General features: G+C 39.1%; 1 protein-coding gene across 1 annotated transcript; it reads right to left on the minus strand.

Moving 5' to 3' along the window:
* Positions 1 to 921: 921 nt before the first annotated feature.
* SYPL1 (synaptophysin like 1) lies at positions 922 to 22373 on the minus strand. Its single transcript, XM_017874674.1, has 6 exons — positions 22210 to 22373; positions 21872 to 21943; positions 9011 to 9135; positions 7518 to 7725; positions 2182 to 2370; positions 922 to 1165 (listed from the first exon to the last, which is right to left on the minus strand). The coding sequence occupies exons 1-6, from the start codon at positions 22258 to 22260 to the stop codon at positions 1031 to 1033; spliced, it is 780 nt and encodes a 259-aa protein (XP_017730163.1). The 5' UTR covers positions 22261 to 22373; the 3' UTR covers positions 922 to 1030.
* Positions 22374 to 26519: the final 4146 nt, after the last annotated feature.

The raw sequence follows: 26519 nt of genomic DNA on the forward strand, positions 1-26519 counted from the left end.
AGCATAATAGATTATATCTCATGAAACAGAATTACTATATTAACTACACATCTATCAGAAATTTCCAAATCCCTGCTCCCAACACAATTTTAGTACACCTATTAAGTACCACGGGTCATTTAGAAAAACAGAAAAAAATATACACCTAGTCTTTGCAATTAAAATCATCATAACATAAACAATGTTAGATATAAATTTTGAACTCAATGTTTTCCTACATATTTATGTAATCAAGGCTTTTAAGCAAAGACGGGTCTTAGGTATATGATCTGTACAAACTTACAGTAGTGTATATTCCAAATAAAGATTTTTCTTCCTAGTATGGTATGACAATGTAACTGCTTTCTGAATGAAGATACATGTTAAGGCTTAAGGTGCAAACACTTTGGAAGGCAAATAGCTTAGTGAAAAAAATTATGGTTCATTTCAAAATGTGTATCATTTCATAATAGGCCCCTGAAGTTTCAAATTTACATGTGAGAACACATTTACATCTTAACTTTCTAGGAAAGGCACAGGCTTTATGTAAAAAAGCAGCAAAATTTTAAACCCACCAATATACTGACAAAGCCATTACTTTTATTAGAAACAAATAATGCTTCTCAAGATGTTGGCAACATGTCATAGTATCAACATATACTTCATACAGTGCATTTTCCCTTTAATTATATTCCGGTAGGAGGTGGAATACCTCCTTGGCTATGAGGGGCAGACGTATTTGATGGACTGTGTAGGCTGGTCTCCTTGTACACAAACCAAGCATTTCCTCCCCAAAGTATCATATTCAGAAAGCCAAAGATCTACAAAAGAGAAAATAAATATGAAAATCAAATACCTACTTATAAAATTCATGCCCTACTTAAAAAAAATCTCACTTTNCAGGCTTTATGTAAAAAAGCAGCAAAATTTTAAACCCACCAATATACTGACAAAGCCATTACTTTTATTAGAAACAAATAATGCTTCTCAAGATGTTGGCAACATGTCATAGTATCAACATATACTTCATACAGTGCATTTTTCCCTTTAATTATATTCCGGTAGGAGGTGGAATACCTCCTTGGCTATGAGGGGCAGACGTATTTGATGGACTGTGTAGGCTGGTCTCCTTGTACACAAACCAAGCATTTCCTCCCCAAAGTATCATATTCAGAAAGCCAAAGATCTACAAAAGAGAAAAATAAATATGAAAATCAAATACCTACTTATAAAAATTCATGCCCTACTTAAAAAAAATCTCACTTTTTCTTTAAATATTTTTAGGCAGTACGCCATTATTTCACTTAAAGTTTAATACTAAACACAATGTGAAATAAAGAAGGAAGACTATATTTCAATGTACAAAATGTGGTTATATAAATGACTTATTCCCAATGAAATAAGGCTAAATCTCTAAATCTGTAACATATAAAATCATGGCTAAGAGATTTAGCTATTCTTCCGAATGCTTTCACTTTCCTCCTATTTAGAATGATTATCAACTGCTCGTGTACCTTTTCCCATTTACCTCTTATCACCCCCTCCTACCATCTCTTCTACTCCAATCCAACAGTTGTAGCTACAAAAAAAGAGGAGTCACAAAACTTTACTTCCCATCCCAATTAGTCAACCTCAAAGAAATTAATCTTCCTGGCTGGGTGTGGTGGCTCACGCCAGAAACCCCAGCACTTTGAGAGGCTGAAGCAGGCAGATCACTTGAGGTCAGGAGTTTAAGACCAGCCTGACCAACATGGTGAAACCCTGTCTCTACTGAAGATACAAAAGAATTAGCTGGGAGTGGTGGCACATGCCTGTAATCCCAGCTACTTGGGAGGCTGAGGCAGGAGAATCACTTGAACCCAGGAGGTGGAGGTTGCAGTGTGCCGAGATCATGCCACTGCATTCCAGCCTGAGCGACACAGCGAAACTCCATCTCAAAAAAAAAAAAAGAAATTCATCTTCCCAATATAAATCTGACTAGATGAAAGAAAGTCTCAGAGATGAATAAAATCATGATCTTGGTTACAGGCAATACTTTTTTTTAAACAAACTTTTCTTCACTAACCACTATATTGTCATTAGAATTCAGATAGCTGAGTAAAAATAAAAACCATCCAGAGATTTACTGAAAGCTATTGCTTTCTTGAATTACTAGTACTTTAAACAAGTATATGAAATAAATTATAAATAATGCATACATACCACAGATACATTTAGGGATCCCATACTGGTCACAGAGCCAAAGTAACACAGTATTTCTTTCTTCTTACAAGGCGAAAGTTCCTGAACAATATTGTGACCGGTAGCTATTTTAATATCTGTCAGAGCTTTAGCCCAGGCAGAAGTGCTCACCAACCACAAAAAAGTGGCAACAAGTGTAACAACAAAGTCCTAAAGCAAAAATCAGTAAGAGTTAATAATGAACAATTAATTTTAATACTAAATTTCAAATCCATGATGAAGAAACTGAGATTACATTCAACCTTATGGTACTGAGAAATGGCCTTCATGATATACTTTATTTAAAAAGTCAGTGAGCATAGTAAACATTGCTGTTAGTGTTACAAGCACAGTGCCTAAGTTACAACAGTCAATAAGACTCAGTCACCTCCTCAGAAGTCTAAGATTTTCACACTAGAAACCAGTTTTATACACCCTTCATCATAACCTCACCTCAGCCACTTACTCCCAGGATCATACCTTGGATCTTGTCATCACCAATAACTGTATCCTTCCATACTCTGTTTTGATCATCCCATTTTCCGATAACACCTCTTTCCAGCTCACTCTCTCTGGCACCCCAATCCTAAAACTCCTTTGATCCCACCAAGACCTACAATCTGATCCTACTGCTTTCTTACTGTCTCACCACTTCACTAATGTACTCACTTCTTTTTTTTTTTTTTTTTTTTTGAGACAAGAGTCTCGCTCTGTTGCCTAGGTTGGAGTGCAATGGCATGATCTAGGCTCACAGCAACCTCTGCTTCCCGGGTTCAAGTGATTCTCCTGCCTCAATCTCCCAAGTAGCTGGGATTACAGGCACCCACCACTACACTCAGCTAATTAGTAGAGATGGGGTTTCACCATGTTAGTCAGGCTGGTCTCGAACTCCTGACCTCAGGTGATTCACCCACCTCGACCTCCCAAAGTGCTGGGATTATAGGCGTGAGCCACTGCGCCCGGCCATCCTCACTTCTTTTAATCAATTTCTACTCTAAAGGCCTTCGTTATCATCCCTTGCATATACTCTCAACTCCCTTATCCTTCTTCTGCAAAACTCTAACTTTAAACCGAATTCTCCACGAGATGGATAATAAAATAGTGAAAAGCACACACCAGAATGGTATCTCTTAAATTTCCTAACCACAAATTTTAAGAATGCTCATTAATTAAGAAAAGGCAACAACAAAATCTCCCAAGACACCTTATCACTATTAACTCTGTACTGAATCCTTTGCTATTTATTACAAAGAATGGGATGGTTTTAATATTTTAGAATAAATGGTTCTAATGGGTGGTTTTAATATTTTAGATCATAAGTCCAATCTTGTTTGATCTTCCTTCAAATTAATGACCAGGGTAGGAATAATATAAAATTTTTATCTTTTGGATGCTATATGCTAAACATATACATACACTCAAGGACAGGAGCACTTATACATCTGCAGCAAAAATCTTTCTAACCTCAGAATGGGTTTTGGAGCTTATCCCAGAAGCATTTTGTTTTTTAAATAAACCCAATTAGTTTTTAATTATTTTGCCAGCCACCTTTTAGTCATTTATTAGGTTGGTGCAAAAGTTATTGTGGTTTTGCTATTGATTTTAATGATAAAAACCACAATTATTTTTGTACCAACCTAATATTTAGGATAAATACCAGTGACCTCTTATGAGATATAGAAGCTATGCTATATAGCTTGCCCACTTGGTCAAGACAACACTGAATGAATACTTAAGATTAGAGAACCAAAAGTAATTACTAATTACACAAACACGAAAGTACATGCACTTTGCATCTGAGCTCTCTGCTGCTACTTGTCCTTTTAAAAAACCTAGATCAAAGAGAAAAGCCTAGAAAGATAGCTTATATTTTCTGCACTGTGGAAGTACTCCCCTTTTTACTGCTGTACATCTGCTATACATTCTGCTGCAGGTAGACATTTTCTAAACACTTGCTAGAAATAGTGTCTTTTGGAAAACTGATGAGTAACATGAAGTTATATCACATGTTAAATAATTTCTCTTTACAGAAAAGTTCACAACTTTGATCAATATATGTCAAATCCTCCTAATTTTCAGGTATTTTCTTCCTTCCAAATTCTTTTTTTTTTTCTGGTTATGCTCTTAAATCCACTTGGATGGCTTGGGGCATGACATTCTTCTATTTCAAAAGCAGGAACTTTTCTGAAAATGATGCACAAAGTAACCTAGGTTGAAGGAACGTGGGGGGAATTCTGGTCCCTTCAGATAGTATTTGCTCTACTTAGGACTCTAGTCACACTGCACTCTAAGTGAATGGTGCCACCTGGAGCTCTGCAATGCACAACCTGCAGCTGCCTACGGCAGCTCTACTCCTCCCAACAATTCGTAATATGATTCACAGATTTTTAGAATTTGGGATACCCTATTTTTGTTTGGATTCATTTTCTGGTATTCTCAATTTTCCACATTGCCTTGAAACCTTAAACTCCTGCTACTTAACAAAAAAAGTGCTATATTTACTTCAAAAGAGAATTGAAGTAATTTCAATTTTCATAATTGAAATACTCCTAGAAACACCTTAGCACAGAATTGGGAATATTGCTAAAAGGGCTTGTCCTCATTAAAAGTACCTAAAAATTAATGTCACATTTGGCTATGTCTTAAATTTTGGGTATCTCAACCCCCCCCCCGCCCACTTTTTTTTCCCCTGAGATGGAGTCTTGCTCTGTCACCTAGGCTAGAGTGCAGTGGTGTGATCTTGGCTCACTATAACCTCTACCTCCTGGGTTCAAGTGATTCTCCTGCTTCAGCCTCCAGAGTAGCTGGGATTACAGGCACCCACTACCATGTCTAGCTAATTTTTGTATTTTTAGCAGAGATGGGGTTTCACCATGTTGGCCAGGCTGGTCTCAAACTCCTGACCTCCTGGAGTGATCCACCCACCTCAGCCTCCCAAAGTGCTAGGATTACAGGCATGACCCACTGCACCTAGTCTCTCAAAGAAAACTTTTAAATATTTTTATGGTTAAATTAAAAATAGAACTGAAAATTAAATTTAGAAGCTAGACTTTTAAAGACAAGAAGCACCCATTACATAACAATAAAAACCTACTTAAGGAACCAATTCTGGATTATTTCTTTATATGACCACTAATTGGTCATTCTGAGGTGGAAAATTACTTTTTACTTTTCTGAATGATGCAACTAGGTCAGTTTTATAGTTTTATCAGACAGAAAACCACCTACAAAACAGGTCTGAATGCTGCTTTAAGAAGTGTAGTATTTTAAAAGTTTACTAGATAAAATATGAGAAATAAAGGGCACACTGATAGATTTAGTAAAAAAATTTGTTGGGATAATGACAAAATGGCGAGAAATAGCTTCTAGTTACAAAGAATTTTAATGAAATATAATTATCTATAAGATCATTCTAGTTCCCTTTTCAATAAGATTTGAAAAGTCTGCAGAAAACATAGATTCCTAACATGTATCTTGGATAAGCACTGCAAATTAAAACAGTTGACATCTTATCTTTTTAATAACCGAGAAGTATTTTATGCAAACCTCTAGTTTTCTTATGTCTCCTATGACATAAGAAACAGAATAAATCTGAATGATAAAAGACTGTTGTATTACTTACTTACCATTTCCATTCTTACGATCCAGCAGCAAAAATTAAAAATAAATAAGTAAATAAAATTTGTAATCTTATTTAATAATCCTTCATATTTAAATAGCCTTCCCTTTAAAGTAACTTCACAATAATTAGCAGACATGTTTTCTCACACATATGAATGACCAGTATCACACATAAAAAACACCTCTGTTCTCCCTTTAAGTCACTAATAACTGACTTTGTAGTTACTCTTTTTTTTTTTTTTCTTTGAGATGGAGTTTCGCTCTGTCGCCCAGGCTGGAGTGCAGTGGCCGGATCTCTGCTCACTGCAAGCACCGCCTCCCGGGTTCACACCATTCTCCTGCCTCAGCCTCCTGAGTAGCTGGAACTACAGGCGCCGGCCACCTCGCCTGGCTAGTTTTTTAGTAGAGATGGGGTTTCACCGTGTTAGCCAGGATGGTCTCGATCTCCTATCCTCGTGATCCACCCGTCTCGGCCTCCCAAAGTGCTGGGATTACAGGCTTGAGCCACCGCGCCCAGCCTGTAGTTACTCTTTTATAGTGGAGGTGTAGCTTAAAACCATGATTTATCTCTGGATTTGCCACCAATAATCCAGGGCAGATCCTACTAACTAAATCTGAGAGAATATTTCTAGCTCAGTAGGCTCTGAAGCCAAAAGTATCAGGACTTCAAATCTAAGTCCTTTGTTGATACCTCAAAGATTCAAAATTAGTTCGTGGCTGCCACTAAGGCTGAGTGTAAGAATTATCTGGGTCTGATTTTAAATTAAGGAGTTTAGGGACATAGACCAGGAATCAACAAACTTCTTTTGAAAAGGGCCAAATAGCAAATATATTTTTTATCTCTGTTACAACTACTCAACTTTACCACTGAAGCAGCCATAGGCAATGTGTAAATGATTTTGTATGGCTGAGTTCCAAAAAAAACTTTATTTAAAATAAACAAGGCCAGGCTCGGTGGCCACACCTATAACCCCCAGCACTTTGAGAGGTAAGGCAGGCAGATCACTTGAGCCCAGGAGTTTGAGACCAGCCTGGGCAACATGGTAAAACTCTGTCTTTACAAAAATACACAAAAAGTAACTGAGTATGGTGGCTTGTGCCTGTAGTCCCAGCTACTCAGGAGGATCATTTAAGCCCAGGTGGTTGAGGCTGCAGCAAGCCAAGATGGTGCTACTGCACTCCAGCCTGGGCGACAGAGCGAGACCTTGTCTCAAAAAGTAAATACATACATAAAGAAGTAAAAATAAAAAATAAGACAGTGACCTCTGGGACATAGTTTGTGAACCCAAGATATAGATAATTAAGCTCATAAGTTTTGTAGAAGTATAAAGTGAGCCTTTAGAGAAAGAAAAAAAGAAGCAGAGTTATGAGGCTATGTTGTGATAAGTAATTATTCAAATTAAAAGAATTAATTTCGACTTAATTTTTTTGCTATTTGTAACCTGATGTGCTTTATTACATATGTGAGTTTTTTCCAAGTTAAAATAGAGTTAAAAAAGGAACAAACTTTCTTTATAGTGCAAATAGGCTAAAATAATCGAGTTAAACCTAATGGGAGAGAGCTCAACCTTGTGGCAAACACGGGCCAAAATACGCTGAACTGGCTTACGCCAAGTATTTCTATTTCCAGTATAAGAAAATCTATATTTAGCTTATACAAATTATTTTTGTATTAAAAAAATAAAGTGATTACTTACAATCATAGGAAGTTTACGACTATCCAGATACAGACTCGTGTAGCCAACATAAAGCAGAAGGGCAGCAATGCAGTACAAGAACACAAACACTGCAAAGGTAACATAGAATTGTGCAGAAGAAGAGTAATCGCCTATGAGAACGTAACTTTTCCAATTTACATCACATATGTTTACACCTGGAGGTGGCTGAAATGATGCCTCATTCAACCTATTAAAATAAACGTATGAATTATTGGACTTTCCCGGCAGAGACAGAAACATTTATGTAAAACAATGAATGACACTTCAAAAAATACTCCCCAAATATATTAAAAACATTCCTTTGGGGAAAAAAGTAAAATTCAAATATTATATTTAAGTAAACTGAAATTTTCATAATAAATGTATATAAGTTATACCTGGTATTGGTTTACGATACACTGAATATAGACTGAATTAAATACTTTCATACCCAGATACTATCTTCCTGCAGTAAAAAATTAGGTAGGAGGGATTATACCAAATGGTTTATACTTTGAGACATCATATTTCATTTTGTGTGGCAGAGTATGTGTGACTAGCCCCAAGAGAGCCAATTACAACAATGATTTACATTTTTAACCCTGGATCAATAGTTGCTAACAATAAATATTGCCTTTCATTTTTCCCAACCATAAATTGTAAAACACTTGTCACTAAAGATGCTGTAACAGTTCCTTACATGAGAAGTGTCTAGGAGAAAGGATACAAGAGAGAGAGGTTTTGATGATTACTAACCACTTATTATCTGACTTATCTTTAATATGGAGATTTTATTTAATCATCAAAACAGCCTTACAAGATAATACTTCCAATTACTGGACCAAAAAATTGAGTCTAGGGTCAAGTAAGTAAAGTTAGTAAGTGAAAGAAGATTCTAACCCTGGCTTAAACATAGGACATATTCAGTAAACTTTTCAATGGATACTGATGTCAAACAAGACTTCACAGATGAAATATTCTTCTGTAAGTAAAGTCACTTACTTTAAGAGTAAGAAAGTATGACTTTATGCTAATGAATGAAATATGGAATCTCTTTATATACATCTGTCTTAAACCTATATAAAGACATAAATATTCAGTAATTGCAAAAAACATTGAGAATCTGGATTTTTCTAAGTTATGTTTCCTTCTACATTAGGGCTTCTTATACTAAGGTGATAGAACAATCTCTAGTTTGCTTTATTTTTACATTTCCAATCCTCTGTTAGAATAAAATTATTAAGGCAACATCACATTGTTACAAAAGTTTCTAAACACTTACTCTCACTTTCTGTCCTATTTTGTTACAGACCAGGAGATGTTTTTAGACAGGCATGGGTCTGTATACCACAGTTTGGGAGGTAATGATCACTTACAAATCAGCATGCAATCTAAATTTTCTACCCTCCACAATCAATAAATTGCTGGAAACCTTAATGACTCACTGTGAAAGTAAAAAGAGTAGTGAAACCATTAAAATAAATATAACTCACCTGAATGGATAACCAAAAGTAGCTGTAATAGTTTTATTCTCAGTAATTGTGGGAGGACAACTCACTTGAATTTCTGTTTGGCCCTTAAAACCTCCACAGGTGGCAAAAGCAAAGATAGAAGCAATCTATACAAAGTAAGATGAAAAAAGACAAAAGAAAAAACAAGATAAGCATTACTACACCCCAAACAAGGGTCACTAAAACTGTAAGCACACTGATTATTAAAAATTGGCTCACTAACATTCTAGAAATTCTTCTTTTTTTGAGACAGGGTTTCCGTCGCCCAGGCTGGAGTACACCGGCATGATCAGGGCTCACTGCAGCCTTGGCCTCCTAGGCTCAAGCCGTCCTCCCATCTCGCCCCCCAAGCAGCTGCATCACAGGTGTGCATCACCACACCCGGCTAATCTTGTTTTGAATTTTATTAGAGATGAGGCCTCGCTGTGTTGCCCAGGTTGGTCTTGAACTCCTGAACTCAAACAATCCTCCCATCTTGGCCTCCCAAAATGCTGGGATTACAGGTGTGAGTCACTGTGCCCAGCTCCCCAGTACCCTTTTTTAAAGAGATGAGTCTCACTCCGTTGTATAGACTCAAGTGTAGTGGCACAATCACAGCTTACTGCAGCCCTGAACTCTCAAGTGATCCTCCCAAGGAGCTGGGACTAAGGAGTGTGCCACCATGCCTGGCTACATATAATATAGAAATTAATGTACCAGCCCATATGACAATTCATTTGTTCATACTTTAGTGTATCCACTAAGTGTTAGTATGAAATATAGAGGGAGACTCATTTATTAGTATCAAAATCAAAATGGGTGAATTGGAGGTATTTTTATTTGGAACGCAAGTTACCAGTAATTTGTAAAGCCAAGAGGCTGTAAGCAAAGAAGAAACACTATTTCATGAGCCTATTAAGCCTCCCTTGTGGGTATTTCCAGGTCTCAAAAAGTTGTTGGAAACTTATTTTCCTAATCATGCATATGCTTAAAAAAATGAATGATGTTCTCTCAAATACTATCTAAAACACAAAAAACCTGGAAGCAACCTAAATGTTGACAGGGAATCAAACTATAATTCATCCACTCATTCATTCATGCAATGAAACATTATATAGCTGTTGGAGATTAACAACATAGAAAGTGTTCATTACATATAAAGTAAATTTAAACAACAAAAACTAGAAAGGTTATGCATCAAAATTTCAAGGTCACCTCTCAAAGGAAGATAAAAAATAATTCCTTTTTATTTTTGTACTTGTGAATTTTCTACAAAACACCACAAGTAAGCAAAAAACTCCAGATGTGCTGTTAAAGTCCAAGAGCTCAATCTTTCAGCAAGTGGTGATGGCTCTATTTTCAAAATACATTTGCAATCTGACCACTTGTACTGCCTCCTGATCTGAACTACCATCACCTCTTGCCTGAATTTTGCATTAAATGGTCTCTCTGCTTCTGCCCTTGCCCCAGCTTCAGTCTGTTATCAACATAACAGCCAAGACAATCTTTTAAAAATGTAAGGCAGAAAATGTTATCCTTTGCTCAAAACCCTCCAATGGCTTTTGAGCTCTCTATGAATAAAACTCAAAGTTCATATAAAGGCCTGCAAGATCCTTTCTTCCCTTATATATTTCTGACCTCATGTTGCGACTTTTTCCTTTACCTAATCTGTATACACAAACTGCTTTCCATGCAACACCTTTAGTGACATGGGATAAACTCCTCCTTCAGGACCTTTGCACTGGCTATTTCCTCTGCCTGGAATACATGGTTCACTCCCTCACTTCCACAGCTTCCTGTTCCAGTATGACCTTCTCCGAGAGAACTTCCCCTCACTACACTATATCAAATAACAGCACTACTACACAACCTATTCCCTCTATTTCTGCTCTATTTCTCCTCTGTTCTAATTACCACTGCTTGACACAGTACTTAATTTGTCTGTCTTTCCCTAGAATAGAAACTTAAAGAGGTCAGGGACTTGGTTTTGTTCAAGGTCATACACACTTAGCAAGTGGTAGTAGATAAAATTCAATGCAGATTTGATATCAAACCTTCACTGTTGAACACTTGATTATAATGCCTCCCATGGATTATTCCAGGGCCTTAAATCTTGTAGGCCATAATCCACATTATAATAATTGTCAAGGGTTTGTTTCCCCTCCCTGCCCCCACAAAGAAGAGATACATGAAAAGAATCTGGTTACAGATAGGAAGAGTCTGAGGTAATGTCCAGCACATAGTTTGAGGTCTTAACTGTTAAGAGGTGATCCCTGGTTTTCACAGGATTTCAAAATGTGTAAAAATAACTTTCCTTGGAAAATGTGTCATGATGTCATTTTTCATTATTTGTAATAAATAATGTTTTATGTTAAAAAAAAAAAGGTAAAGATAGAAGAATCGATACTCTCTCAGAATAAATATGCATGAATACACAGAGTGAAAAGGCCAGAAAATGAGTCCTGAGCATATACCCACATTTAAATTAAAAAAAAAAAAAGAAAAGAAAAGAAATGAGATATACAAATTGAACCAATGGAGCAGAATAAAGAGGCCAGGAATAGACTAGTGTGTATAAGACAAATTGTATCTAACAGAGTTGATTTGTAGATCACAGAGGAAAGGAATGTGGTGGTTTTAAAGATAATGCCCACCAACTCTTTGATAAAACTCCCATCAAGAGGTGGAGCTTGATTTCCCTTCCCTTGAGTGTGAACTAAATATAGTGACTTGCTTCTACAGAATAGAATATGGTACTGCGAAGAAATGGGATGTCTTTTCTGAGACTCAGTTATAAAAACATTGCAACTTTTTTTTTTTTTTTTTTTGAGACATAGTCTCGCTTTGTCACCCAGGCTGGAGTGCAATGGTGCAATCTCGGCTCACTGCAACCTCCACCTCCCAGGTTCAAGCAATTCTCCTTCCTCAGCCTCCTGAGTAGCAGGGGTAATTACAGGTGCCCACCACCATGTCCGGTTAATTTTTGTATTTTCAGTAGAGTTGGGGTTTCACCATGTTGGTGAGGCCAGTCTCGAACTCCTGACCTCTGGTGATCCACCGGCCTTGGCCTCCCAAAGTGCTGGGATTACAGGCTTGAGCCACCGCACCCAGCCAAAGACTGCTTCTGTCTTCCTTTTTCACTCCTGAACTTTCCCATTCTCTGGGGGAAGCCAGTGGCCATGTTGGGAGGATACTCAGGCAACTTTTAGAGACTCACATGGTGTGGAATTGAGGACTGCCAGTAACCACATGACCGAGCTTGGAAGGGGATCCTCTGAGGTTTGCCAACAGTCATGAGAATAAGCTGGAGGCCTTGAGATAACAGCAACCCCAGCCAACAGCTAGACTGCTAGACTTATGGGAGACCCTATGCCCAAACCATAGCTAAGCTGCTCCCAAATTCCTGACCCACAGAAGAATGGGTGAGATTTATTATCTCACCTAATAAAGGTCAACAGACCTTTGTTTTAAACTGCTAAGTTCAGCGTAATTTGTTATACAGCAATAGATAACTAATACAAGGAAGAGTTGTTCAGTACATGGTCCAGATGAACTGTACACAAAAGTAAAAAGTCTTTAAAAGAACCATAAAAGACTGTTAAATTCAACTACAGAAAAAAAATTGTAATCAAGTCAGCTGTTGAATGTAAAACAAGCTACCAATTAGGTGAACATATTTATAATAAACATAATGTCACAAAGGATTTACTAGTGTATGGATCTAAGAGAAACCCTTGCTCATGTGTACTAAGAGATGTATAAGAATGTTCATAAAAAACGGGGAAGGGAAAAGCAACGGGAAAATGGATAAAACACCATAGTATATTCTTACAATGGGAAGTCATATGGCAAAAAAGATATAAGAATTACAACTGCCTACATCAACATAGATGAATCATAGAAATCCAATGCTGAGTTAAAACAAAAACAAAACAAAAACCATGTTGCATATGACTACCTAGAGTATAAAACCATTTTTTAAAAGCTCTGTTTACCTGACTACATTACACCTGCCACTATTTTTGTTCAGGCCGTCACCATTTTTCACTGGGCGTAACCCAGCAGACGCTTCTTCTCATTTCCAATTTCATTCCAATTGATACTCATCTTCTATAATGTGGGCAGTACAGCTGCAGTACCCAGTGATGCTACTTGTGAGTCTTGAACACTTTACATGTCACTAATCTAAATTGATATGTACTCCAACTGCAAAATACACACTAGATTTTGAAGATTTAGTATGAACAACATGTAAAGTATTTTATTAATTTTTATATTGATGACTTGTTCAAACAATAATTTGGATAGATTGGATTAAGTAAAATATATTGTTAAAATTAATTTCACCTGTTTCCTCTTACTTTAGTGTGATTAATAGAACACTGAAAATTACTATGTGGTTTGCATTTTTTATTCCCATTGTATTTTTTTGTACTGGACAGAGCTAGTTTAGAATGATGTCACATTGATCTGAAATAAAAATCTGATCATGTCCTTCCCATTTAAAGGAATTTCCTCAATTGTCTTCCAACCTAAATTAAACAAAAAATGCTCAAACTTCTTAATTTGGCATAAAAAGCATGGCTGATCGATGCTCAACTTTAGAGATAGATTTATCTGTAGTGTATTCACTGCCAGGTACTGTATGATTCTGTCACATTATACTGCTTACTGTTCTGAAACATACCATGTATTTACCTCTTAAATGTATATGCTGCTGTTCTGGGAATGCCCCATCTCTAATTAGCTCATTCCTTGTGGTAGAACTCATGATTCTTCTCTTGAGCTATCACAGACATTAACTCTATTATATATGAACTCTACTATAGGCATTTTTCTTGTGTAACTTGCTTTATAAAAAATAAAATGGGGCCGGGTGCAGTGGCTTATGCCTGTAATTCCAGCACTTTGGGAGGCCATGGCAGGACGATTGTTTGAGCCCAGAAGTTCAATACCAGATTGGGCAACACAGTGAGACCCTGTCTTAAAAATAAAATAAAATTAAATTAAAAAATTAAATAGAAAAATGAATTTCCTAATATAACAAGTAGCAAATAAATAGCATACAGCACTACAGCTTGCTGCTTTCAAGACTATTACTTCTACTGCTCCTTTGCCAGACTGTCATGTCTTTGCACCTGATTTTGTTTAGAATTTTCAGTGACTAGCAGAAAACCTGACACATAGCAAATGCTCACTAAATAACTGCTTAAGGAAAAAATAATTTCCAATAACTTATAAGTAAAACCATATTTTGAATCTTACATAATTATCATTTTAAAGCTTTTTGTTATAAGGATAGATAAATATCGTGACAGCAATTCTGGTCTTTATCTTATAGAAAGAAGGGACAAAAGCACATATTTTATATTAAACAAAGTACAAAATTATGAGGGCAAAATATCCAACTATCTCACTTCTCCCTATATTCTACTGCTATTTTGATCTAGACTGGAAGTTATATACTGGCAGCCTGTTGGTAAAACCTGGCCTGCAAATATATTTGTGTGGCCTTTGCAGTATTACAAAAAAATGTGAATTTGCTGTCATTGTTTTAATATCACTAATTTAATTTAATAAATTAAAATAATTTAATAATTAAATTAATTTAATTAATTTTAATAGTACATATAAAAATTTGGATTTCCTGCTTTTCCCGAGTATGTATGGGAAAGCTGAAGAATGGCAACATCAGACCCACATTCTCATAAAGCAACAATCAGAGAGAACTGAATGACAGATGTCACTTATAGCAGAGCATGTGCTTTCTAGGTTATCTGCTTCTCCATTGTCTTAGCCCTCAGGATGTGTGTTAGTTGCCAGTAAGTAATCAATGACATACTATTGTTTTTCTTCCAAACATCTTGCTTCACTCATTTACTTTAGAGGGTGGTTCCTATGACCATTTCAATTTCTAACCCTAGTCTAAAATGAAGGAGTACTGGTGTTCTGATTTATATTTTCTGGCCACTTTTGAAACTCATTTTCCCATACACTCCTACCCCATGAAGAATGACTGAAACTACTGACATGGAATTCTATCTGAAGAGTAACTAGTAAGAATCCAGGGGCAGGGTGACAGCAAGCTTCTGTTTAGGTCAGAAAAGTTACATGTTCACATACAGCCCCAAGTATCCAGAGAAACAGTCCCACTTACCTCTCTGCCCACCAGACCCATACTAGATGACCACCATGGCAGATCTTATGCAGAGAATTGTAACCTCAGGGTGAAAATTACAGCCTGGTTTTCTGGAGCACTAGTCTCCAAAGTAGACTGGAGTAGTCAATTAACTGATGCACCAGAAGAAAATATATAAACTTCTATTTAGATCTACTTTCAGACTTAAATAAGGAATTGAAGCTTTATTGCAATTAATATACCACTGAAACCCATGCTAGGCAGCACATCAGAAGGTCACATGTCAGTATGGCATGCTGGGTAGCCTGAAGGTAAGGGGAATCTCACACACGGAAGGACAGACAGTGATAACCTGACCTATTCGTTCACTTTTAGTGTTCATGCATTACAATGTGAGTGGGCCTGGATTTATGGTATAAATTGTCTAGTTTTAACCAAACTAACCTTCACAAAATTGTCCTGTGGCTTTAAAATGTTTTCAAAGAAACTATAGATTGGTAACACACACACTCATGTATAAAAGAGAAAATGGAAGCATTCATACTCTACGTATACTCTATGATTACATTCATCAGCCATATTACAAGGTAAAAACAGACAATCAGATCACAAGAAGGTGGCAAAACAAAAAATAATCAGAATACTATCTGAAACAAGGATTTAAAAATATAAACAAAATTTGCACTGAGTAATATACCTTAAGATACTAACTGACATAGTAAAACATGCATCTTAAGTTGTAGATGCATATTGTGGCTCTGTCCATAAAATTTTGTACTAATAGGCATTTATGATAAAAAAGACTCTGGAGGCTGGGCATGGTGGCTCACTCCTGTAATCCCAGCACTTTGGGAGGCCGAGCCGGGTGGATCACCTGAGGTCAGGTGTTCCGAGATCAACCTGGCCAACATGGTGAAACCCCGTCTCTACTAAAAATAAAAAAAAAAAAATAGCTGGGTGTGGTGGTGGGCACCTGTAATCCCAACTACTTGGGAGGCTGAAGCAGGAGAATTGCTTGAACCTGGGAGGTGGAGGTTGAAGAGAGCCAAGATCACGCCACTGCACTCCAGCCTGGGTGACAGAGCAAAACTACGTCTCAAAGAAAAAAAAAAAAAAAAAAGACTCTGGAGGCTGGGTGCAGTGGCTCATCTAAGCATTTTGGGAGGCCAAGGCAGCAGAATTACTTGAGCCCACGAGTTCGAGACTGGCCTGGGTGACATGGTGGGACTCTGTCTCTATAAAAAATTATAAAAGTAGGTGGGTGTGGTGGTGTGTAGCTGTAGTCCCAGCTACCTGGGAGGCTGAAGTGAGAGAAAAGCTTGAGCCTGGGGAAGTCAAGGCTGCAATTAGTCGTGATCGTGCTTCTGCACTCCAGCCTGGGTGACAGAGTGAGACCCTGTCTCAAAAAATAAATAATTAAAATTTAAAAAGAGTTTGGAGACCTAACTTCTATTGCTAGACCATGCTCATTCTGAGGATTCTACTGGAGAATACTAGTATTCACCTGGTTTATGAGTGTTTACACGTTTCTAGCTGCAGGATCCTCACTGCTATTTAATTTCGCCATTAATCTGAAATCATCTACTTAAATTTCTTTCTGTCCAAGGTTTAGTTTATCAAAGCAATAACTTAAATCTTCAAAAATAGATATAAAAGCATATTATGTATGAGTGTTTACATGCAAAACAAATGTATGCTGGTTTTAATAACTCAAATGATCATTCAGTACTTAAAATGAACTATTATAGCACGTTTGCCTTTACAATCAAAAGATTAGATGCCTAGAACCAAGGTATTGATTTTTATGAGTCAAAGTCTGAAATGTTTGCTAAAGTTATTCATTTTAAAACATGTATTGTTTTTGATGGTGATATTTCAGTTTATTCCCACCGGGCAATAAAGTCAGTTACAAAGTGCTTCAGTTTCACTGAATCTCCGTTTGCTTCTAATGTACAATAGTAGAAAATTCTAAATAGCCTGCCAAGATACTTCAATAACCCATAATTTGGATTATGGCTGGGTGCAGTGGCTCATGCCTGTAATCCCAGCACTTTGGGAGGCTAGGGCAGATGGACTACCTGAGGTCAGGAGTTTGAGACCATCCTAGTGAAACCAGGTAAAACCCCGTCTCTACTAAAAACACAAAAATTCGCTGGGCGAGGTGGCGCATGTCTGTAGTGCCAGCTACTCGGGAGGCTGAGGCAGGAGAATCACTTGAACCTGGGAGATGGAGGTTGCAGTGAGCCGAGATCATGCCACTGTACTCCAGCCTGGGTGACAGAGCAAGACTCCATCTCCAAAAAAAAAAAAAATTGGATGATGAGAAGTAAACGCTAGAGCTCCTGCTGAAATAAACAGCTAGTTTTTTGCTAAATCCTAATCATTGTACGTTGAAAACATCTTTATGTCACCTGAAATCTCCGAGGAACCTAAATATATTTATTTAAAAACCATTTATCAGCCAGGTGCTGTGGCTCACGCCTGTAATCCCAACACTTGGGGAGGCTGAGGCGGGTGGATCACTTGAGGTCAGGAGCTAAGAGTCCAGGCTAGCCAGCATGGTGAAACCCCGTCTCTACTAAAAATACAAAACTTAGCTGGGTGTAGTGGTGAGTGCCTGTAATCCCAGCTACTCGGGAGACTAAGGTAGAAGAATCTCTGGAACCTGGAAGGTGAGGTTGCACTGAGCCGAGACCACACCACTGCACTCCAGTCTGGACAAGAGAGAGACTCTGTCTCAAAATAAATAAATACAGAAAAATAAAAATCATTTTCTAATTGCTCTACTATTTTCATGTCTTCTGGAGTGAATCAATATCCTGACTGTTGATCTGGCTGGCTGTCTTGAAATAAGCCTGTCTCTTTGTGGAAAACTGACAGCATTTGTGGCCACTGACATAATTTGAGTTTTTAAGTAAAAACTAGTTTTCTTCATGTGTTTTAGGATATTTGATACAGGCTCAACTTGATTGTCCCCTCCTGCTTCTATCCCTGTCTAGCGGCTTTATGGTCATGGTCATTTCTGCTTGGCCTTCTGAGTCCCCTAGTCCACAAACACCACACCTTATGATGGGACCCCCAAACCACCAACATAAGTGAACATATAAGTTATCACAAATCCAGACCTAAAGCCTACAAGTAGATTGGTCCAGGTCTTGAGTGGCTATATGTATCTCTTTATTTCTACACCTTTAAGTACTCAGCTTTATTTAAGTCATAAGTCCAGACAGTCAGTTGAGTTTTCTCCAGATTTATTAATAATTACCAAATTTGGGAATAGTCTTTCTCCCTGCCATATTTTCTGTTCTGTTTCTGGTCCCCAGTGATGTTTACCTCATCAATTCTCAATGTGTGGTCTGTGGACCCCTGAAAGCTCCCAAGAGTCTTTCAGGCGTTCATGGAGGTAAAACATTTTCCGAACAATACTAAGACATTATTTGCCTTTTAGACTGTGTTGACATTTGTACCGATGAAGCAGACATACTGGTGGGGAAAACTGCCCGGCTTAGTAAGAATCAAGAAGAATACCAAACTCTATTTCATTGCCACACGCTTGTAGTTAAAAAAAACAACAAAAAACAAAAACGAACAACAACAACAAAAAACACCAGTTTTACTTAAGAACGTCTGATGAAGCAGTAAAAATTTTATTAAACATTGACCCTTGAGTTCTCTTCTCAGTATGATAAAATGGGAAATGCAAATAAAGACTTTTGTTACATACCAAATACAATGGTTGTCTCCAGAGAATGCATTTAAGCAAATGAGCTATAAGCTGAACTAGTGACTTTTTTTTGTAAACATTAAATTCCTCCCATCTTCGCACTCAAACAGCGGTTTATGCTGTCTTCACTTTCTTACCACACTTTCATTCAGCCTACTAAAATCTGGCTTTTTGATTTTACTGAAACTGCTCTTGCTAAAGCCACCAACAGTATGATTAGTAAAACCAAGGGATGCATTTTAGTCCTTATTTTACTTAACCATTCTATTGCACCTAATGTTTTGGGGTACTCTTTTCTTGAAATTCTAATAGTGATGCCAAGGCATTATTTCCCTCAATTTTCCTAACCATTCCTTCTCTCCTTTGCAGGCAGATATCTGCTGTATCTGCAGCCCAAACTCATATTTTAAATTCTAGACCCATATATACAACTGTATCCTATAGGATACCTCCAAAAGATCTAAAAAGACCACAAACTCAATATATACAAAACCTCGGATCTTCCACAAAAATCTGCTACTCCTCCTCCTAATGACATACCTTGAATAATGATGCTAATGGCAACCAAGTCAGAAAGACAGCAGTCATCTTAGGGTCCTCCCTCCTCGTTACCTTCCATACATATTCTAATTTGTAACCCCCTTTTGTAAACCCCTTCAGTTCTACTGAAACTAATTTTAGGCCCTCATAATTCCTCAATCAACAGATTTCCCTTCCTCCAATTCTGACCTTTCCAATCCATCCTTTTAGAAATTTTCATTTTGTCAGCAGTGTAGAGGGATGATTTGGAAAGGTCAGAATTGGAGGAAGAGAAATCTGTTCATTAAGGAATTATGAGGGCCTAAAATTAGTCATATTATTGACTTGTTTAAAGCCTTTAAGTAAGTTCCCATCCCCTATGGCAGGGATTCTGGGCTTGAGTGGAATAAACACTTCAATATTCTGTACTCTGCACATATGCATTTTCCTAAGGGCCCAGATTCCCAAAGATTAACCCTAGAAGCAGCGAACCTCTTTGAAGTGTTTTCAGAATAATCTCAAACTATATCCTCCAACCCAGTATATATTCCAACTAACCCCCAATTACTTTTAAGTTCTCATACAGGGTTATGCTGCTTCAACATTTCCTACCACTGAATGTAAGATTCCTTCTGCCTAGAAAGTCACTCCCCAAGTGAACCAGTACCCATCCTTCAAGTGTTCGTTCAGCTATGAAGTCCTCCCTAGTTCCTCCAAGCAAATGCTCTCTCTCTCATTTCTTCTACTATTCTTTGCATACACCTTTATTACAGTTTATTATATGGCATTTTCATATTTTTTATGTCCTTCATCCTTAATAGATCATGAGAAAAAGACCATGTTTTATTCATGTTGGTATGCTACTGTTTAGTACAGATCTGGTATAAAATAGTCAAATATTCATTGAATAAATATTTACCACACCATTAACAATGCGTAGTCTTTTCATAAAAGGCTCTCCTGTGTAATAACAAGCTGTTCAAACTGAAAGTAGTATTTCCGTAAGATGCTTAAAAAGGGTATTTTTCAAAATACATCAGAACACGAATGAACTTATCACTAGTGCTTGAAATATTAAGGAAGAAGCTAAATCTACAGTTGTTTAAAAACTTGACAAATAATATAAGCACAGACATAAACAGCTGCCTCTTCATTTAAGTGGAAATCTAAATTATTAGTTATAAATTTAACTATAATCCTCAATGAGACTAAATCTAGATGTAAGACTTTCTTAACGTTTATATTTGATTAGCCTCGTTAATGCGATTTTCCTCTTGCAATTTTTAAATGCTTTAATCATAGTTTTCTTTATACTTAAATCTGGACTTAGGTTTAAAAAAAATCAGGTTTATTTATTTATGCGTCTTTAAAGTAGTCATTTGTGTGAAGTCAGCACTACTTCAGTTTTCAGAAAACACACAAAATGTTCAGTGAATGGTGAAAGCGTCTAACCCCTTGGGCGGTTACAATGGTCTAAGTAGAAAATCACATTAGGTACCCATCAGAGAAACCGAGTTTCAGTTGCTTTTAAAAACATCCTCGGTAGGTTATTTAGAACAGGAAATTGAAAGTTCTTATTCTTCTTCACCACTCTATCACTAAAGAAAAGGGCGAAAAAGCTATGGATGTAAATGCTGCTGTCTGTAAACACAACTTGCCTGCAGAAATACGTAGTGGGCCACGAAGTTTGAAGGAAGCCCGCAGTGCCAGGTATATTCACCAACTCCTCCAAGTGACTGATCATTGCCAAGGTCGAATTAATAAGTGTTCTTTGATGTTAATGATTGTGAGTGTTCTCAAGAAAGGACTAAAAGCTGACTTCCAAGCAGGATGTTGCTTGGAAATACCCAAAACACACTCGATGTCCATTCCTAACGTGTTATTAAGTGAACCGATCTGACTCCATGCGTTTTGTTAAAAGGCCTTTCCTTCGTTCCCCTGGCCCACAGTTTATTTTTGACTATTTTTAACTCGGAGCCCATCTTAAAAACAAATTAAGAACGGAATGCTCGCCAAATCACGTCGACAAGACAAAACCGGCTTCCCAGGGAGCTGGACCTCGAGTGGGCACCGGCTGGGAAGTACCCGCTGAGCCTCTCCGCAGAGCGCGACACCAGCCGCCGGGTTTCGGTTAGACCGCAGCAGGAAGTTTTCCCTTCCTCTGCGGGAAGCAGTGGAGCCAAGGGGAAATTTGAACTCCCACTCCACGGGGGCACCCAGAGGGTAGGTCCGGTGTGGGAGGGTGCTCCCAGGGGAGCCAGGCGGCCGAGGAGCTCGTGATTCGACGCCCGCCGCGGCGTCTCCGCCCAGCGCGGGCCCAGGCCGCGGCCTCCCTGCCCTCCCTACCGTCCACTCCCAGTCCCCGGGCGGCGGCCTCAAAGCCCGCGCGGCAGGGCAGGGTCCCGGCTCGCAGGCTCCCGTCTCCCTGCCTAGGGAGCCGCGCAGAGCGGCTGCGGGCCTGGCAGGCGCGGGCTGCACTCACCCACTCGAGGACCTTGATGAAGCCGAGTGGCTCCTTGAGAGGGTTGAGATTGATCTGGAAGCCGGACATCCTCTAAGGGAAGGAGGGAGAGAGAGTCAGGACGACGGGGCGGAGAAGGAGGGGACCGACGAGACCCGAGCAGCCCGGCGGCGAGGAAGGGCAGGCGGGGCGGGCGCGCTGGCCGGGCTCGGAGGCGGGCCCGGGGGGCGGCCGTGGGGCGGGCGGTGGGGAGCAGCGGCGGTTGAAGCAGCTGTCTGAGCTCTGGGACGGAGACGAGAGGGGCGCTGGGAGGCAGGGGGGCCCGGGGGGGGACCAGGAGGCTCCGCCTCAGGCCGCACCTGGCCAAGTCGACTGATCCGCTGGCGAACCAAGTAGATGTTGGGCGCCATGCTGCGTGCGCCGCGCCCCCTTCCCTGCAGTTCAGCCCCTGGCGCTAGGTCTCCCCCTGCGCACGCGTGCACGCGTGCGCTCCTCGGGCCCCCGCCGCGCTTCCGGACCCTAGCGACTGCGGAGCGCACTGGACCGGGGGCGCCCACGTCCGCGCCTGCGCAGCTGGGGGGTGCTGCCCTCAGAGAAACCCTCACTTGACCCCGAGCTCACCACAGCTGAGCTTATACACCGAAGCCGGCCTCTCCTTCCCTTCACAGATCTCAACTTTTATATGAATTTACAATGTATTGGCACAGATGAAGTCGCGTTTCAAGGCATGTGTTAGGGGTCTTTGATTAAAATTGCAAAACGACAGACTTCTGGCGACCATGCTGTGGGGTGCCTCGGAAGTGTGAATCACCAAAGATTCCTACGGAAATTGGGTTTATTTTCACAGTTAGCATCGCAGCCATGGTTGAAAAATGAATAAAGGTTATACCTAAAAGACAAGGCGTGGCCGGACAGGCCCTCGGTGACCTACACTTTCACCTGTTATACGCTGTCAGTCGAGAGTACTCTTTTTGAGGCATTGTTGGTCTCTTTCTTCAAGAAGCTAACTCCTTTAAGATTCGGCTTAGGTAATACTTTCCTCTTGGCACCCTGTTACGGGAGCCCCAAGGTAGTGTGATCTCCTTGCTGGCTTCCTCAGTACCTGGAAAGTTTCTGGACAGCTGGAATGTGGCATATTCGTGTATATGAAAAATCAGCTTCCAAGTACTTACCTGAATTTCAAGCACGAATATGATTTAGCAGGCTACTTGCCACTGAGGTTATTCTGTCAGGGTTGATAACTGTTATTGAACGTCTTTCTAGTAAGCGAACCCTTTCTCTTTCGAGACCTGTTTATCTCCTTGTTTGCTGTCCAGAGAGTGCAAAAAATACTTTTCATTTTCTATGCAGACAGAGACAATCTTTATTTTTATCTTGGCTCCGGTTCCTCAGTCCCCAGCACAGTCAGTCCTCAGTGAGCACCTAATACCAAATGGATGGTTGCAGATTTCTCCCACTAAGCAACAAAGCATCATAAATACCTCATAGGGCTAGGTGAGTGAAGGTGACCATACACTGCTACCTGGTGCATCTGAGACCACGATGAGCGGTGCTCCAGGTCTTTCAGCTTTCTCTCCCTTTTTTTTCTACTTTGTTTCTGTATCTTCCTCTCAGTACTTCTCTTTTTGTTCTCTTTAGCCCGTTTTTCTAAGCTTTTACTCTCATTCTGTTGAGGTCTTCTGGGTAGGCACCTGGGGATGGAGTAGTGAATAGCAGGACTATTTAGCTTGAGCTTCGTATTCACGAAGATTCAAATTAGACTATTAATGTTATTTCTTTTTCTTTTGTTCTTTCTTTCTTTCTTTCTTTTTTTGAGACAGAGTGTCACCCTGTCACCCAGGCTGGAGTGCAATGGCGTGATCTCAGCTCACTGCAACCTCTGACCCCCAGGTTCAAGTGATTCTCCTGCCTCAGCCTCCTGAGTAGCTGGGATTACAGGTGGGCACCACCACATCCAGCTATTTTTTTTTTTGTATCTTTATTAGAGACGGGGTTTCATTATGTTGGCCAGGTGGTTGGTCTTGAACTCCTGACCTCATGATCCGCCCGCCTCGGCCACCCAAAGTGCTGGGATTACAGGCGTAAGCCCCCGTGCCCAGTTCTTAATGTTATTTCAAAATGAGATATGCCTTGACAGATTAGAGATATGTTCACATGCAGCTTTATTAATTAACTTTAAAGATCTAAAACATACCATAACTTAGTAAACCAATATTGGCATCTCTTCTTCTTTTTGTTTATTGAAGGCCTTAGAAATTGGAATTGGCCAGGCCCTTTCTCAACTTCTGTGCTAAACTTTCTGTTGCTTCTGTCTGCGTCTCCTGCTGCTTGTTCAAGCCCACCAGTGGAAGGCATCGTGGTTACTTTTCCTCAGGAAACCTTCAGTGTTAGAGTAACTCCTTGAACTTTAAGAAGGTTCCTTCCTTGGCCGTGTGGCATGCAGTTTTAAAGATGGAGACCACTGAGGGTGAGCGGAACCACATCTGGTCACTTATCAGAACTCATTCGGAGAATCTCTCTGAGCAGAACAAAACAGAAGTGAGCCACTACTGCTCACCTTCAGTCATAGCCCAGCACTGCTTCTGCCAGTCAGCCGAGCTCAGGGGCCTACCTTCCTGAGAAGGAACTGGCCATGACTGGCAGAGCCAGTGAGATCTGATTGGGCGACAAGATAATTATGATTTTTTTTTTTTTAAATCTTCCCCGACAAGAGTGTTTAAACAACAGCATCTCATTGAAGGCACAACTGTTCAAAGTCTGGGATGAATGTTCAGATGACTGTATCACACTGATTACAACACTGGTCATTTTCTGATTTGTTCCTCAAATCTGAGGAAAAAGCCAGATGCTCTGGGAGCAACGTATTCCAGGTCTACTCTACTAGGGCTATTTGGAAAATAATCCCTATAATATAAAATGGTTCTGTCTATCTGAGGTAGTATTATTGAACTCTATCTGTGGTGGTGTAATTATGGCTAAGTTACTTACATAATTTGTCATTGTTTTACTTTCTCTCTGTGGCTTTGAACACATGTGCCAGACTGTGACACTTGGGATTTAGGAATGCTCAGAAGGCCAGAAAGGAAAGTATATTTAGGCAACCATATATTAGCTATATTAGGCAACTCATTGGCTAACTATACTATTTTTTGTTTTTCTCAATGGGAATACAAAGTTTTGGTCAGCTTATTGGCAAGATGAGACTTTAACTCATTCCCGACCAATATTTATCTCCTTTTCTGAAAAGATATTGTTTAATACCAAATTCAAAACCTGACTTTTGCTTATAAACTCAAATAAGTGTTTTGTTTTCACTAATTCAATAATCATTTTAGAAAAATTTTAAAATAATTATATTTAAATTGTGCAATAGATTGGTTCGATAGGCTCAGTAAATTATCTCAAAATAATTAATTTGAAGCCTCTTAGACTTTTCATTTTAAAACATATTTTGATTTACAAATTGCAAAGTACGAAGAGTTCTGTGTACACTTCACCCAGTTTCCCCTAATGTTAACATCTTCTATAACCATCATATATTTGTCGAAACAAAAAAATAAGTATTGGTGTATTACTACTGACTAAACTAAAGAATTTTTCAAGCTTCATCAGTTGTCCACTAATGTCTTTTTTACTGCCCCAGGATCTAATTCAGGAAACCGCATTTAACGTAATGAGTGTAATAGGTGATCAGCAACTGTCTGGGGCCAGTGGTGCAGGCAGTAAGAAGAATTTACCAAGATAGTTGTAGGTAAAGAAAGGCAGATTTATTTGAGAAAGTAGGAAAATGTATTGCAAGGGTGCAACAGGCAGGTCAGCGAAAGAGGAGCTGACTGCAAAGAGACAAAAGCTTGCTAGGAATTTTCTAGGATGGTGCTTGTGCTCTGCGCTTGAAGAAGACTTTGTGTAGTAATAATAATGCTGAAGTTGCAGTGAGCTAACTTGAATTTTTTTATCAGCCAAGAATCTGGTGATAGCTGGGCACAGGAAGATTGTGAGTGATTACGCATGAGGGCTATGTGTCCTGGACCATGAAGAAAGGCAGACTTATAGCTTATCTATCTGCTTTCTCGTTTTGCTTTCCCCTGGTCCTGCCAGCCTGAATCCTTTTCCCGAATTAGGACTCTACCTTTCTTCACGCCCTGACAGAGCAACAATGACTAATCTTTGGCATGTGGTTGAATTTCTCATCTTCCAACTGCTTCTTGCTGACCAGGGGTGTAGAGTTGGCCCTACCTAGGATTGTTAGTCCGTCAGGAGGTTATGTGGGCCTAAATCCCGGAATTGAGACTTAAATTGGGCAGGGTTGCTATGAGACTATGGGGGAACAGCACTTATAGCCTAAAATTTTGTTCTGCTGCATTCAAAGGAAAGTTATGGAGTTCTCTTAGTAGCTGATAGATTTGCTGTAGTACTATTTTGGTTTGAAATTGTTGTATCCTAGAAAACACAAAACCAGATGGAGTATTAACAATACATGATGCAAATAAACAAACTGATATGAGCTTTATTATAGGCAGAAGAAGTTGAGCAACCCATGGCCAAATTTAACTGGAGAACCTTTGAAATAGTTGTGCTAAAAAGGAATCTTGAGGAACTCTTTTTTGAAGGCCCTTTAATATTTTTATGCTCTCTGTTATCTTTTCTAAACTTTCTTCTACCTGACCTG

The sequence above is a fragment of the Rhinopithecus bieti genome, unplaced genomic scaffold, assembly GCF_001698545.2.
Source record: "Rhinopithecus bieti isolate Rb0 unplaced genomic scaffold, ASM169854v2 scaffold_7414, whole genome shotgun sequence".
Taxonomy (NCBI): Eukaryota; Metazoa; Chordata; class Mammalia; order Primates; family Cercopithecidae; genus Rhinopithecus; species Rhinopithecus bieti.

What these genes read in the sequence shown, in the direction of transcription:
- SYPL1 (XM_017874674.1), bottom strand. Translation starts at nt 22,260, where the DNA reads ATGGCGCCCAACATCTACTTGGTTCGCCAGCGGATCAGTCGACTTGGC. An exon ending in TCATCAAGGTCCTCGAGTGG is followed by an intron (nt 9,136 to 21,871) that starts GTGAGTGCAGCC and finishes TACTTTGTATAG; the next exon opens with ATTGCTTCTATCTTTGCTTT. An exon ending in GTCGTAAACTTCCTATGATT is followed by an intron (nt 2,371 to 7,517) that starts GTAAGTAATCAC and finishes TTTTTGCTTTAG; the next exon opens with GACTTTGTTGTTACACTTGT.